We start from the raw sequence: 16,103 nt of genomic DNA, 5'->3' as shown, positions 1-16,103 counted from the left end.
TGCCAGCAACATTTCCTCCCAAGCCCGCTGCCTTGATGTCACACTCGGCTCCGCCCTCCACTTTTTTCCTCACATCAAGAATCTTGGAGCTTGAATTCCAGGGAAAGAGGAGAAGGCATTTGTAAAATATTTAGTTAAGTAACTCCCTAGCAGCAGAGAACTAACAAGGGTTACCTGTATGTAGAAAAAAGCATAAGTAAAAGTAATCATAATTAGACTTTACCCTCCGTCCAGGAGGTCCAGGTGGTCCTCGCCCTCCAATATCACCCTTATTTCCGCTGTTCTGTGGTGAAACAGTATTGTTACTAATAAATGTTTAGTGTCAGATACAAATATAGTGTATGTCTAGGAAAAGGACTAGCATCAAACTTTGTTTGAGACATTTACAAATCAGATTCAGTACATGTATTAAAAAACAATTTCTTTAGTACACTTATTGATTTGTTGCTGTGATCCTAATTGTTTGAGCAATTGCTTATAGATTCAAACTTGGACAGAGTCGCAGGCATGGCTAAAAATGTGATTTTATTTGTGGGCGGTCAGGGATAGGCGTAAGTAGCAGATGATGATGATGATGAACATCCAAACTAGTGGGCCAATTAAAATTAGAGATTAGTGAATGATTCACATATGATTTTTGAGACTAGATTAGGATGCATGTTGGGAAGTTGTTCCTGATTTTAGATTAGGATTTGCCAAGCGTGTTGGAGGAACGGTTATTTTTATATATATATATATATATATATATATATATATATATATATATATATATATGTGCATGTTGGGAAGTTGTTCCTGCTGTATAAACTAGATTTATCAAGTTTAAATGATGATTCATAGCAACTACGTTCGTATCATATATAATAAATAATTTTTGCACATGTCTGCAAGTTGGACTTAAGTGTCTGAGGGTTGTGTCTGCTGCAAAGCTGACGCGTCTGCTACTCATTCACACCTGGGTGCACCTTGAAAAGTTTCAGGCAAGTGGATTCGTATCTACATCATGTTCAATCACAAGATACGCTTACTTTTCCCTCTGAATCAGGCCCTTAGTGTGTGATCAATGATCCCAATGTGAGCTTCTGTGTCTTCTGAGTCATTCCCTGCACTCAGTGCTCAGAAAGAGGAATAGAACCCAAAGGTGTTCACTCTTCAACTGCTGCCGACTTATGACCTCCCCTTTCTGCTCACTCACTGGCCTTGACAAGAAGACTTTATAATGAAATATATAGCGAGAGCTCTACTACCCTTTTCTCTTAGTTTGCCATCTGTTGTTGAATTTAGTTATAGAGTATAATAAAAATAATAAATGCAATAACTTATATTACATGTAATTTGAACATAACATGATTGTTTAAAGGAAGACAATACTGAATAATAGCAAAAACATGCAATTAATTTCCAGACCTGTCTCCTGGCAAATAAGTAAAAAATGCGATCTCTATGAAATGTAGAATATTGGTTTGATACTTAACACTTCTTCCAGATACTCCCTTTGGCCCAGGTTCTCCTATTATACCAGGATCTCCCTGCTCTCCCTGGGAAACATTGCAAATATTACAATAATATGTATTCTTCTTTTTTTTTAAATTCAATAGAGGTAAATAAAACAATTTCATGGACTTGACTGTGCAATTCAATGAGAAATGGTAACATATATCATACTGCAACATGATTACCAAATTGTGTAATATCCTATTAAATACAGTAGCAGTAAAAGCCTTATCCTAATATGATACACTAGATGGAACTCTTAGAAGTGATATTCTCATCAGCGGTAGAAAGGAAAAATGTGATATAATTCATAGGAAATTTCTATATCATAACATATATATCAAATTTACTACTTGGCAAATACAAGGAGTGAGGATATTACTATTTACTTGCCATACACACTTACTAAGTCTATGAATACATTTTATAAGATAGTAGTACAGTGAATGTACAGTGATTGTACACTTTCCGCCCATTTATGGCAGATTTTCTCAGTGGTAGGTGAGACTGGGACTTTAATATCTAAGTGTAATTTTAGTTGGTAGGAGGAATGATGTTTATAGATCATGTAATGTTGCACAGCGATAAAGTAAGTGAAAACTTTGGTCAATAAGTGAGAGTTATTTGTTTAATGAGCAGTAATCAGCTTAACCATCCAGTGCTGCAAAAAAGACAACTACACCCAGATAGTAGCATAAAAAGTGAAACAAGTTGCCTGTACGAGGTGAGCAGTGAACCTGGTACAAAGTTGTCTTTTGCATTTATGTTCTATCACAGAACACTTTTAAAATAAATGATGCTACCTAAATAAGTCACGCTGCACTAGGGCATTGACATCTTCTATGGTGTGGAGATGCTATACACACATGTTTAGTGTCGGTCCTAAAGTTCTACTAAAAACAGCCCTACGAAAGATGCAGGAACATGGTCCTTCATAATTAACCATACTATATTTGTTTTACATATAACGAGTCAAATAAAAATGCAATATACAGTAACATGAATAAAATACCTTATTGCCACTGTTTCCTGTGAATCCTAGAACCCCCTATGGACATCAATGAACAAGGCATCACATTTTTTTTACATACAAGCACATTTACAAGGTGCAGTAATGCTTTTATACATTAGAACGGTCTGCCTCCCCACTAAGGTATTACCCATTGCACTAGGATGTCTGTCAGTCTTAAATTTGCTGTACAGGTTTATCAAATGTATTAAATAATCTAAATAACATTTACTTATAAATTCATTATCAGCAGGAGTAGAAAACCATAACTATGCTTACCTCCCACGCTAAATGGACTGGTATGGTTCAGACAGTTTAATGCAGAATTGGGTTGGGTTCTACTAGTCATACAGTGTATGATGCAAGAACACGTTTAAAGATGATTTGTCTTTGTTACATTTTCAGTTGGTGCACAATACAATTAACAAATGCAGCAGCGGATTAGGACATAGAATTTAATTCACCTTTGTTCCCTTTTTGCCAGGTGTCCCAAAGCCAGGCTTTCCATAGTCCCCCTGTTAAAATATAGTACATGTATATGAGAATGATAAGAAGCAAGATTAAGGCATATACACTTTGCTTTTAAGACTATGATAATTGCTAAATATTATATTTCTTTTGTTATATCAAGTCTAATAAGGGGAAATTTCAAATACCTTTAATGTTGCCAACTTGTAGATTTCTTTGTTACAATAAGAACTTCTCAGTTATATATAAATATTTATATTTCTCACTCCAGTATTGTATGAGACTTTACAAATCTGGTATAGTCAAATGTGCATGCACAAAAAGGTTCTAAAAGCAATATTAGCACGATACTGGGATATAATTGTTTCTTGGACCACTACTGATTTAACTCCATACAACGCAATGAAAAGTTGTGAGATACTTGTCACTATAGTGTGGCTCATAGAGGACTACCATTGCTGAAAGTACTTTTCCTTGCTTGCAAGCCAGGTAGCATAACAGTACATACGTAGTGGCATTTGCAATGTTTTTTTTAACGCATGTTAAACCACAGGTAAAATAAATAGAATACACAATGGGCCTGATTCATTAAGGCAAGCATTCTGATTGCAACCTGCGCTCAGAATTTCATGCCCGTATTTAGGCTTTGCGTGCACCCTAATTCATCAAAGCTTCTTCTATGGAAGACCATCCACTGCAGAAGGAAATATAAACAGACATGAGGTCTATTTATACAGTAGGGGGTTTCCCCACGCTGTCATGGGAACCCCCCTACTGTATAAATAGACCTCATGTCTGTTTATATTTCCTTCTGCGGCGGATAGTCTTCGAGAGAAGACCATAGTATATTAGTTTTTAAGGGTTTTCTCTGTTGCCAAGCCGGATTCTTTATATTATTATGAATAATGAAAATAAGAAAAGAAGATTATTTTCAAGGACATTTGGATTATTTTTTGTGTATTTTTTTTTAACTACTCCAGAACCTTGGATGTATTTTTTTTTAAACAGCTACAGGACCTGTCGAATATTCTGTTTTTTTTTTTTTAATGATTGGTTTCAAGCCTAATTGATTAAAATCTTACAAGACTGGATTATTTACAGATGAAGACATCAGATAGTAAGTATATGGGGTTTTATTATTTTTAAAGGAGGTTTAAAAGAGGTGTGTGGTTTATTTTAGGTGTTTTAATATTTTTATTAAAGTAATGTGGTTATAACAAAGGTAGTGTGTTTTATTTAAATTTTACTTTGTGGAACTACATGCCTCAGCGGGCCCTGGGTGTCAGGGCATGCTGGCACTTGTGGTTCTCCAAGTATCAGCATGTTCTGGCTGCCATGACTATGCTGGTGTTTGTAGTTCTACAGGCACCAGCATGCCCAGACTAATTAATGGCAACACGGGCTGGCTGAGACTTGTAGTGCCATAAAGTAAAGTGGTGTTTTTCACTTTTTCTTTCACTTTGTTACCCTACACCCACAACCCCAGGGGTGTAGGAAGAGACCTAGCGGTATATTTACCAAACTGCGTGTTTGAAAAAGTGGAGATGTTGCCCATAGCAACCAATCAGATTGTAGCTGTCATTTTGTAAAATGTACTAAATAAATGAAAGATAGAATCTGATTGGTTGATATAGGCAACATCTCCACTTTTCCAAACCTGCAGTTTAGTAAATCTAGCCCCTAGTATTTTAGCGTTTTTTCACTCCCCGATTTCGCGGAAACCAGCACTAGAGTTAATAGCATTAGTTGGTGTGGACCCCATGCTTTTTTTAAGTAAAACCCAAACATCTATTTTTACACTGTATAGAGCTGGCAGGTTGTCCAGCTGTAATTCTGGCCGGCCCACCAGCTAACTTAAACTAGCCCCATAGCTGGAGCAAGAGATTCAGCAGAAGTGAAGCTTACTTCCATGACGTAGAGCTTGCTACGGCTGTGACTGTGTGCGTTCTAGCTTGGCATGCCCCTACATTGACTGGGGGAGAACTCCACTTCCCAGCCCAGGACCCCCCCCCCCCCCACCCCTAAATTGTAGGTTGTAGTATGTGCCCTTTCCGTGCGCTGTTGCATGAAAAATGGCTGATTTACTGGCCGTATCTGCCGGTTCTGAGCATGCGCAGAGTGATTTTGCGTACAATATGCTCAAAATCAGCAGATATGTGCCCTAATAAATCAAGCCCACTGTGTTTATGCATGCATTTGATATGCATTTAGATATATTTACAAGTGTGTTCAGTCAATATTTTTAAAAAATGCCAAACGCATGTGCAAATCCTTCTCAGAAACATGTAAGTTTTCAAGGGCATTGATGCACATCAAAATAATACACAACAGAACAATGCAAGTTAGAGGCATGTTAAAACACAAATATGTATGGTGTCTCATTTGGTGCAATGATTTTTAATTTCACATCCATTTAGATGTGCATTTGTTTTAGAAATGCATAATAAATGCATCATTCTATGCACATGGATATGTAGTCTTAGTGTTTTAAATAGCGCTATAAAATAAAAATAATGCAAATACATGGATATGTACAAACATGCGCACATACTTTACTATAAAAGTACAAACACATGTCTTAATATAATAAAAAAATTGCTAACCACAAGTCCTCTTGGTCCCCGTGACCCAGGATTTCCTTTCTCTCCAGGATCACCAAGTTCCCCCTGCCAAAGAACAAAACAAAATGTTACAATATTTGTATGTTATTCAGACTGAGTGAAAATATTATTTCTAAATGATTCTTATATTATGTTGTTACAATAACTCCCAGATGTACCCGGTATATTAATGTAAAAGGCTAGAACAAGGAACAATGAAAAAGAGAATTGTTACAACATTCACATTTATTAAATGCAACATTTCACACACATCATTAGCATATCAGGAGATATATTTATATTTGTATGGGAACTTATAATATAAAAAGATATCAGGTAGATTTAGAAATAATTTCCAATAATACCTCACAATGATTGGACTTTTAGGCATTTTGGTGCCGAGGTGTCAGAGGTGCTTTTAATCCAGTAGTTATTGCACAGGAACACTGACTTTTTCACGTTTTCACAGCATAAAATTAAATAGTCTTCAAGTAATGTATACTAAATAAATTCTATGTTATTAATCATAGTTCATTTTCTCAACATTTGGTGAAGTTCTTTGTCTCTATAATAAGTAAATCAAATGCCATAGCAAGACTCCACTGGAAGGGTAGACAGTAAAGAAACGATGATAAAACACATAACTGAAATGTTAAATATCTGACTCAAACACGATCAGTAATGTAGGAATAGCATGCATATAATATGTATCCTAGTTTATATATATATATATATATATATATATATATATATATATATATATATATGCACATTGACATTAAAATGTCATCATGAATGCATGGATTCAACCACACTATAGTTTACATATTACATTGAATAATATATACTCAAGTTGTAATGGCCATAAATGGTAATGGAGTGTTTTGAATGTTTTTTTCTCTAATTTTCCATTGCATCATTTGCCCATTAAATAGTTTGGAGCATTAAAGAAACGTTTAATCCCCTAGAGTCTGATTTATATAATTATAACTTACACTTCCTGTTATTGAGTTGATTCTCATTTGCGTCTCTGACCTCAAATGCCCATAACACACTATCAAAGCTTTTTGTTTTTAGGATGTGGCAGACATATTTTATTTAAATCTGCAACTTGCAACATAGTAAATCTGGTCATGAAGATTTGATTGGTGCATTATAAAGGAAAAAGTAAATAATATAAATGATATTTTTGTCACCAAGGAATAACTGCTTTACTCTTTCAACACACATTCACTCACATGCAACGTGAAGTTTCTGTGTATATCTCTGGTAGAAATGAGTAAATCTCCCATGTTATTATATTGTGAAATTTCTGTGAATTGTTTTAAAAATAGGTTTTTTTTTATGTTAATGGTTTTAATTGTTAGCTTTATTGTTTTTCTGGAATTTAATGTTAAAAAACAACATTTTAAAAGACAAAATGGTCCTGAATTCTGTTTTTTTGGGGGGGGGGGATCCATGTTCACAGAATATTTTGGTGTAAAAAAATGATAGTTTTAGAAGCACTAAGGGCCTGATTCATGTTTGGACGTACATCATTTTGCGTAGCGTATTTTGCTTGAAATGGCTTTGACATGCCCATTAATGAACATTATGCCCATTAAAGCAATCGCATGCAATTCATGTTGGAACACAGGTGACACTTATGACTGTCTACGACTTGAGAGGCAGAATGAGGGAGGGATGGGGCCTACTAAAGTGGATGATCTACAGTAAGAGTAGTGTTGACCCTTCTTTTTGAAGACCTCTGCAATTCGCCCTGGCATGCTGTCAATCAACTTCTGGGCCACATACCGACTGATGGCCGCCTATTCTTGCTTAATCAATGCTTGGAGTTTGTCAGAATTTGTAGCTTTTTGTTTGTCCACCCGCCTCTTGAGGATTGACAAGAAGTTCTCAATGGGATTAAGGTCTGGGGAGTTTCCTGGCCATGGACCCAAAATTTCGATGTTTTGATCCCTGAGTCACTCAGTTATCACTTTGCCTTATGGCAAGGTGCTCCATCATGCTGGAAAAGGCATTGTCTGTCACCAAATTGTTCTTGGATGGTTGGGAGAAGTTGCTCTTGGAGGATGTTTTGGTACCATTCTTTATTCATGACTGTGTTCTTAGGCAAAATTGTGAGTGAACCCATTCCCTTGACTGAGAAGCAACCCCCCACATGAATGGTCTCAGGATGCTTTACTGTTGGCATGACTCAGGACTTATGGTATGGCTCACCTTTCCCTCCCTGGACAAGCGTTTTTCCAGATGCCCCAAACAATCTGAAAGGGGATTCGTCCGAAAAAATGACTTTACCCCAGATCTCAACAGTCCAATCCCCGTACCTTTTGCAGAATATCAGTCTGTCCTTAATGTCTTTCCTAGAGAGAAGTGGCTTCTTGACACCAGGCCATCCTCTAAAAGTCTTCGCCTCACTGTGCGTGCAGATGCATTCACACCTGCCTGCTGCCATTCCTGAGCAATCTCTGCCCTGCTCGGGCTGAATCAACTTTAGGAGAAGGTCCTGGTGCTTGCTGGATGTTCTTGGGCACCCTGAAGCCTTCTTCACAACTATTGACCCTCTCTCCTTGAAGTTCTTGATGATCCGATAAATGGTTGATCTTACTAGCAGCAATATCCTTGCCTGTGAAGCCCTTTTTTGTGCAAAGCAATGATGACCATTGTGCAAAGCAAGTGATAACCATGGTTAACAGAGGAAGAACAATAATTTCCCATAGATTGTAAACTTGTGAGCAGGGTTCTCTTACCTCTCTGTCTGTATGTATTACCCAGTATTGTTTTATTAATGTTTGTTCCTAATTGTAAAGTGCTATGAATTTGCTGGCGCTATATAAATAAATGTTGTTGATGATGATTATTTCAAGCACCACCCTCCTTTTAAAGCTTCTAGTCTGTTATTCTAACTCAATCAGCATGACAGAGTGATCTCCAGCCTTGTCCTGGTCAACACTGTAACCTGTGTTAATGAGAGAATCACTGACCTGATGTCAGCTCCTCCTTTTGTGGCAGGGCTGAAATGCAGTGGAAATGTTGTTTTTGGGATATAGATAAAGTTCATTGTCATGGCAAAGAGGGACTTTGAAATTAACTACAATTGATCTGATCAATCTTCATGACATTCTGGAGTATATGCAAATTGGCATCATAAAAACTGAGGCAGCAAACTTGCATTGTATAAACAGTTAGCATTGCAAGCATCTTTTTGTAGCTATGTTATATGAAAATATATACTTATATGAATTATACTGTTAATAGTTGTTGTTTTGTTTTATGATCAAATAAAAGTTTCATGCGTTCTGATGTGACCTTTAATTGGACATACACATGTGCATATACAGCAGTCTGTTATGTGTGTCTATGTGTCTATGTATGGCAAGTACTGTTTAGGAAGAGTACTTTCACCCAGATTTACACGTGCCTTGAGTTACAATTCGATTTGAGTATGTTCATGGTCATTTTAAACATGCAACATACGTGCATGTTGCATTTGGATATGAATCAGACCCTAAATTTGTCAAACTTACCGGTAATATATATTTATATGTACACCGATCAACCACAACATTAAAACCACTGACAAGTGAAATATAACATTGATTATCCCATTACAAAGGCACCTGTCAAAGGGTGGGATTTATTAGGCAGCAAGTGAACAGTCAGTTCTTGAAGGTGATGTGTTGGAAGCAGAAAAATGGGCAAGCGTAATGATCTGAGCGACTTTGACAAGGGCCAATTTGTGATGACTAAACAACTGGGTCAGAGCATCTCCAAAACGGCATGTCTTGTGGGGTTTTCCTAGTATGCAGTGGTTAGTACATACCAAAATTGGGGGGAGCGAGGTCTAGCCCGTTTGGTCGATCGTTACTTTGCTATATACCATCTACCTAAACATTGTTGCAGACCAAGTTCATGACGGAGGGTCTTGTGGGGTGTTCCCAGTATGCAGTGGTTAGTAACTACCAAAAGTGGTTCAATGAAAGACAACCAGTGAATCAGCGACAGTGTCATGGCTGCCCAAGGCTCACTGATTGTCTGGTCCAATCCCACAGAAGAGCTACTATAACACAAAGTGGACCATGGAACAATGGAAGAAGGTGGTTTGGTCTGATAAATCACATTTTCTTTTACATCATGTGGACGGCTGGGTGTGTGAGCATCATTTACCTAGGAAAAAGATGGCACCAGGATGCACTATGGGAAGAAGGCAAGCCGGCAGAGGCAGTGTAACGCTCTGTGCAATGTTCTGCTGGGAAACCTTGGGTTCTAGCATTCTTATAGATGTTACTTTGACATGTACGACCTACCTAAACATCGATGCAGACCAAATACACCGCTTCATGACAGTGGTATTCCCTGATGGTAGTGGCCTCTTTCAGCAGAACAATGCGCCCTGCTACACTGCAAAAATTGTTCAAGAATGGTTTGAGGAAGATGACAAAAAGTTCAAGGTGCTGACTTGGCCTCCAAATTCCCCAGATCTTAATCCGATCGAGCATCTGTGGGATGTGCTGGAAAAACAAGTCTGAGCCATGAAGGCCCCACCTCACAACTTACAGTACTTAAAGGATCTGCTGCTAATGTCTTGGTGCCAGATACCACAGAACGTCTTCAGAGGTCTTGTAGAGTCTATGCCTCGAAAGGTCAGAGCTGTTTAGGTGGCACTAGGGGGATCTACACAATATTAGGCAGGTGGTTTTAATGTTGTGGCTGATTTTATATATATATATATATATATATATATATATATATATATATATATATATATCATACATATAACACATATACGTGGTGGTATGCCATACCATCACTTTTACTGCCTTCACTGTAACATTATCAAATTCAATTCACTTACATTTTCCATACCGCCACTTCTAAATTTCCACTTTGACCATCTATACATTTTATTTAAAGTTGATTTTATAAAACCCAATCTTGCTGCTCTCCTATATTCCTTCTACAGTTCCTAATTTAATGAAATATAATGTAAACTAGGTAGCTAGAGGCACATTCGCTCATTTTGTATATAATTTTTATGTATCACAGGTGGGAGAGTCAAGCACAACATTATAGATATATTTTAGGCTTCACTATTTTTCAAGTATCTAAGTGTAGCAGCTGTATTTCTAGAGGGTCTTGAAAAGCAATAAACTACATGGAAATAAGTGGACAACTATTAATAAAATATGATCATATGCTGTTCATAGAAAGGAATAAAATAACAAGAGAAGTATTTCATGTTTCTGTGGTAGAAGGATCAATATAACAATTCCATCACTTATTCATGATCTAATTATACCAGTTATACGATTCCGTCACTTATTCATGATCTAATTATAATAGTTATACGTTACTGTGTTTTATCTTTATCAGTTTCAGATTACACCATATTCATCTCCAGCACTATTACACATAAAGGCTTATATAAATCCAATAGTGAAAATATGTCACAATTTTAACGTCTAGCTTCAAAAAAGTTATTATATTTTATTAGCCTTGCACTAGTTACACTAGTTGAAGACAAATTTAATAAGTATTTAAAGACCCCCTTTCCTAAACATATTTAATATATTAAAGGGGCTGTAAACTTTTGGACAACTCTATTTTAATAGTGTCCCTTAATACCTGGAACATGTGCTATAGAAGTGGGGTATGTACCTAATGTAACACCTGATGGATCTTGACCATTCAGGTGATGCATTAATTGCACACATCTGGCCCAGATTGCAAGGAGAAAACTTTGCTCTTCCATTTGGTAATGACAGCTTAAAACAAGTAACAAGTTGATTTGGGGAAGGGGGAGAGGGACAGCTGAATCACTGAGGGGAGTGGCACTTCTGAAAAAAGCAGGGCTCTCAAAAAGTGGGCAACTGCTTTACATATTTAATTTATTCAATTAAAATATATCAATGGCACAAACCGTTTTTAAAGTCATATTTGCAAACTGTAGCTCGGTTCCAGGCAGCCTTGTTATAATCTGCTTTTTAATTAATTTTTGAATTAGAAATTGCCTGGGAAAAGCCATATTTCCTTTTCATATTAGTGTTCAGAGACAATTCTTTTTGTAATATAATATACACCTAACCTTTTTCCCTGTAGCTCCAGGTTTTCCAGAATTTCCTTTCGTGCCTGTAGCTCCAAAAGTACCCTAAATAAAAGAGAAAATAGAAACATTTGAAGTTATCACATTTAACTTCAATGTGGAATTAAGATGAAAATATTAAGAAAAATTGTACTGTATTTTTTATTACCGGAACGCCATTTGCTCCATTACCCCCCTTTTCTCCTTTAACGCCTCTGATTCCTGCATTTCCCTGTAGGAAAAATATATTAATCATGCTATATAAATAGAAATGCTATTATCTCCAATTCACAAGACCTTTAAAGAATTAATCCTGCATTCTAAGGAGAGAAAAGCCGAAAAGATGTTCAGTGATAACTGCTTCTCCAACTTCTTAGCTTGTTTCCACTTTGTTTCAAATACATTTCATGCAGAGGAAGACAAAAGGCAGGTACCTATGTTTATTCAGCAGGATATCTATCTGAAGTTCTGTATAGCCAGAAGAGTATGGCACAGGGAAAATATTTTATCAAGTAGATATATAAATAAAATATCTCAAATTTATATTTACTGTTTCTTAAGGTCACCTTCAAGATTCTCACATTATAAGCCAGTGTTGCAGTTTAACATTGTAAACAGGGTATTGCTTTTGATGCAATATCAACCTCTGCAAGCAGACAAGAGGGGAGTGGGAGATAGACCTGGGTCTCCCCTGAGGAGGATTATTGGGAAATTATTAGAGAACCTGTGTCCATCAGCTTCATTTTCCTTTTGATTAAAGAGAATACTTATACAATTTATAATAGATGGTACGTCACTCCTGATAATGTTGCCAAAATGTATCCCTCTCACTCCTCAGCCTGCTGTCGTGGGTGTGGACAACAGGGTTCGTTTGCACACATCTAGCAGTTATGCCCCAAAACATCCTCCATTTGGGATAGCGTCAGAGCCCTCCTTTCTGCTCTCCTTCCGTGTCCTGTCCCCAAAGACCCATGGTCCTCCCTCCCATATAGAAACAGTGTGATCCTCCCCCTATTTTTTTTCTATATTTGGTTCACTGCCTGGATGGAGAAGATTACCCATCGTTTACAAGGAGGACAAATTCCACCAGGTCTGGGCACCCTGGCTATACTTATAACGCCCTGAATCTCTTTAGTATTAGATCTATCTCCTGTGCTATGACCAGGCTTCCAATAACCATTCATTGAGTTGAGCACCTCATTGAAACCTCACTTTTCATACCTCTTAGAGGTGTTACCTCCCATTCATGATGACCAGCCCCTCCTTACACCTTCTACCCCTCACTCCAACCTAAAAACTAAATATGTTGATAGTAGTGAATTAATAAAATTCGAGGTATCTTATTTCTTGGAATGTTTATGCTCTACTGTTTCCTATTCTGTATTCTAATTGTGATTTACTTTTGTAATATACCCTATGTTTTGTTCTTTGCTTAAGTTTTTATTTGGATTTTCCAAAATAAAATATTAAAAAATAAATTGTGAACAGGGCGTTAGAAATCAATGTCTGAGCCCTCAATTATTGCAGTCAGAATTCTCTTTCTGATGACCCTGCAAAATGTTTGCTTAACTATACAAGAACTACAGAACAGTGTTACAGCATTCTCCCTGTAGAATCCATGTTATTCTATGAGAAATAGTTTCCTTGAACTGTGATAAATGCCTATACTTTAATCCAAGAGTAACATCACCAATATTCCATTATGAAGACAGGAAAGCCCAAGATGGAATAAATAACACTCTTAACACCGGGGGCATTTACATAACATAACAACAATATAGTTAGCAAGGTTGATGACAGACTAAAGCCTATCAATTTTAACCTATTCTCTTATGGGCTAACAGTGGTACTTCAAAGGGAATCAAAACAAAATGACAAACAAGGAAGATGCCAATTTATCTGTGCAGTGGGAAAAATATTTCCTGACTACATAAATGGATATCAGATTAATTCACTGCATCACTCCAATTTACAGTCTGATAAGTATAACCGATTATACTATTCATTTTAATTTGAATTAGTGAATCGGCAATCACCACCTTGCTTTGCAGAGAATTCCATTGTCTGACTGCATTTACAGTGAAGAACTCTTTTCAATGCTGATGGCAAAAATGTCATTCCTCAAGTAAAAATAAATGATGTCCCATTGTCAGATGCACCCTTAGGTATGAAAACTTTAACTACTCTACTTTACTTTATATATAGTGTGACAGAAGCACTAGGAAAATGGCAAATGGCTGGTATATGTATATGTATCAAGCTGTCTGTCTTATATGCTTTTAAACCACAGGGAGATTGCGTGAGTTTGGGAAATGCTACCCAAAGAAGGGCTTTGAAGCGATAATCGTTCATCCTGGCAAGGTACACACTACTATAATATCGGGCCAACTGGTCGTTTATCATCTGATTGTCCTGATAAGCAGCTGAAAACACTGTAGTTTGTACCAAGCCTAAAACTAGCTAAAGCTAGTTAAACCAAAACAATTGACTGGTGCGATATCCTTGACTAATCTGTTTGAAGTGCAGCCGATCTTATGACTTTATGACTATATATATATATATATATATATATATATATATATATATATATATATATATATATATATATATATATCATGTTGTTTCGATTCTAAGACGCACCTTTTTTCCCATGTAGACATCTCTAAAACTGGGGTGCGCCTTAGAATCGCGGGCACATCTTTAGTGTTTTGTTTTATTTATAGGACTCATTCTTAGGGTGCATTTTACAACCGAAGGCGTCTTAGAATTAAAGAAATGTGGCGTGTAATATATATATATATATATATATATATATAAAATATATATAAGTCTAGTGGCGTGTGTTAGTCTGTGTGTGTGTGAAAAAAAAAAACCCCAAGCTGCAGCGCCACCTGCTGGGCGGAGTTATATACTGACCTACTAAATTCTTAGTGTGTGTGTGGAAAAAAAAACTCACAAAGGGCTGAAATTTGGTATACTAAGATGTTTTTAATTTGTTAATTTAATTTGTTAATTGTTAAAAGTGTTTATAAAGATTTTAAAAAAATATATATATATTTCTTGAAGGAGAAGTGACAGTTGGGAGTGGTTGGTGGTTGCCGGGGGTGACAGTTGGGAGTGGTTGGTGGTTGCCGGGGGTGACAGAGCGAGAGGAGTGTGATACTCAGGACCGCTGAGAGAGATCCCTGTGTCTGGATAGACATATGGATAGATGTGGCGATAAAGATGAAGGATGAGGTGATGAAGAAAAATGATGAGGTGGTGACATGTGGACAAAACCACGTTAAAAAAGGGCGCTTGCGTTGGGAAGTACCGCTCTTCCCCTGAGGAGGCCTGGGCTATGGCCCAAATGCATGACAAGAACCTTTTTAACACCTTAAGTAGCTTGATTTGACTAGAATGTAAGAGTATCATGCACGGGTTAACTTGTATATATATATATATATATATATATATATATATATATATATATATATATGTGCATTTTCTCCAAAGTAAACAGGCAAATTTATATTTTCCTTCTTTGTTATGTAACCTCTAATCCATTTCAAGTTTTTGATGTCTCTCTTGTGAACAGGTTCCCAAAAACTGTACCCCATATTCGAGATGTGGTCTGAGAGGTGACTTGTACAGAGGTAAAATTATGTTTGCATTAAGTCAATCTATCACCTTACTATGGTAAAATCGAATACACTCTTAACGTAGAAATGATGTCTGATGTTGAAGTGATATGGTCACAGCACTTTATCTAATAAAATATAACATTAATAAAACATTATAGCACAGTGCAAATAATAGAAAAACTGATTGTCCCTATAATCCTCACAGACAGATAAGACCACGGGTTGCATCACCATAACAAACAGTGCAGGAGGCTAGGATAGGGTAAAGGAAGGGAGGTAGTGGTTGGTGAGTGGTAAAGGACAGTTGGAGAAGTCAGAACAGATAAGGTAGGTCATGGTTGCTGTCTAAACCCACTGTCATCTACCTTCAATGTGCTCATATATACAGAAAAGTGAAATGCAAATGGATCGGTGAATGTCTTTATCTGTTTTACTTAATACTACAGTGTTGTTTGTTTTCTCTTTTGCCGCTATTGTATTTTTATCAACCTTAATCAAGAATGAAAATGAGACATTCCTGGTTTAGCAATTAAATTGAATTAAGTGGTTAAAATCTGCTATATGTGAATGTACTGTAATCTGACAGAACATAATATATGAGCCAAGAATCTCTTGAAATATTGAACTATGGGACATGTTTTCAAACCAGATGTGGTTGGCAGATACAAATTTGTCTGTCTCCTAGGCTAACTATCTTGGCTAAAGAACAGAGTGCATAGATAAAATAATATTGACCTGTGTAATATGCTATAGTAAAAACATGTGTAATATTGGACTGCATATGTACTGTGAATACAGTTGACATCTTGCCAAGGAATTATAATTTG

General features: G+C 36.7%; 1 protein-coding gene across 1 annotated transcript in view; it reads right to left on the bottom strand.

Moving 5' to 3' along the window:
• The window catches only part of LOC142158465 (collagen alpha-6(VI) chain-like), a 111,838-nt gene that overhangs the window by 26,263 nt on the left and 69,472 nt on the right, over positions 1-16,103 (bottom strand). Inside the window, exons 24-30 of the mRNA XM_075212432.1 lie at positions 11,823-11,885; positions 11,657-11,719; positions 5,575-5,637; positions 2,968-3,018; positions 2,507-2,542; positions 1,476-1,538; positions 224-283 (exon numbers count right to left, since the gene is read on the bottom strand). Coding sequence (XP_075068533.1) covers positions 224-283; positions 1,476-1,538; positions 2,507-2,542; positions 2,968-3,018; positions 5,575-5,637; positions 11,657-11,719; positions 11,823-11,885 — 399 coding nt within the window. The remainder of the gene's footprint in view (positions 1-223; positions 284-1,475; positions 1,539-2,506; positions 2,543-2,967; positions 3,019-5,574; positions 5,638-11,656; positions 11,720-11,822; positions 11,886-16,103) is intronic.

Source organism: Mixophyes fleayi, chromosome 5 (assembly GCF_038048845.1).
Source record: "Mixophyes fleayi isolate aMixFle1 chromosome 5, aMixFle1.hap1, whole genome shotgun sequence".
NCBI lineage: Eukaryota > Metazoa > Chordata > Amphibia > Anura > Limnodynastidae > Mixophyes > Mixophyes fleayi.
This window is presented reverse-complemented; position numbering and strand designations above follow the sequence as displayed.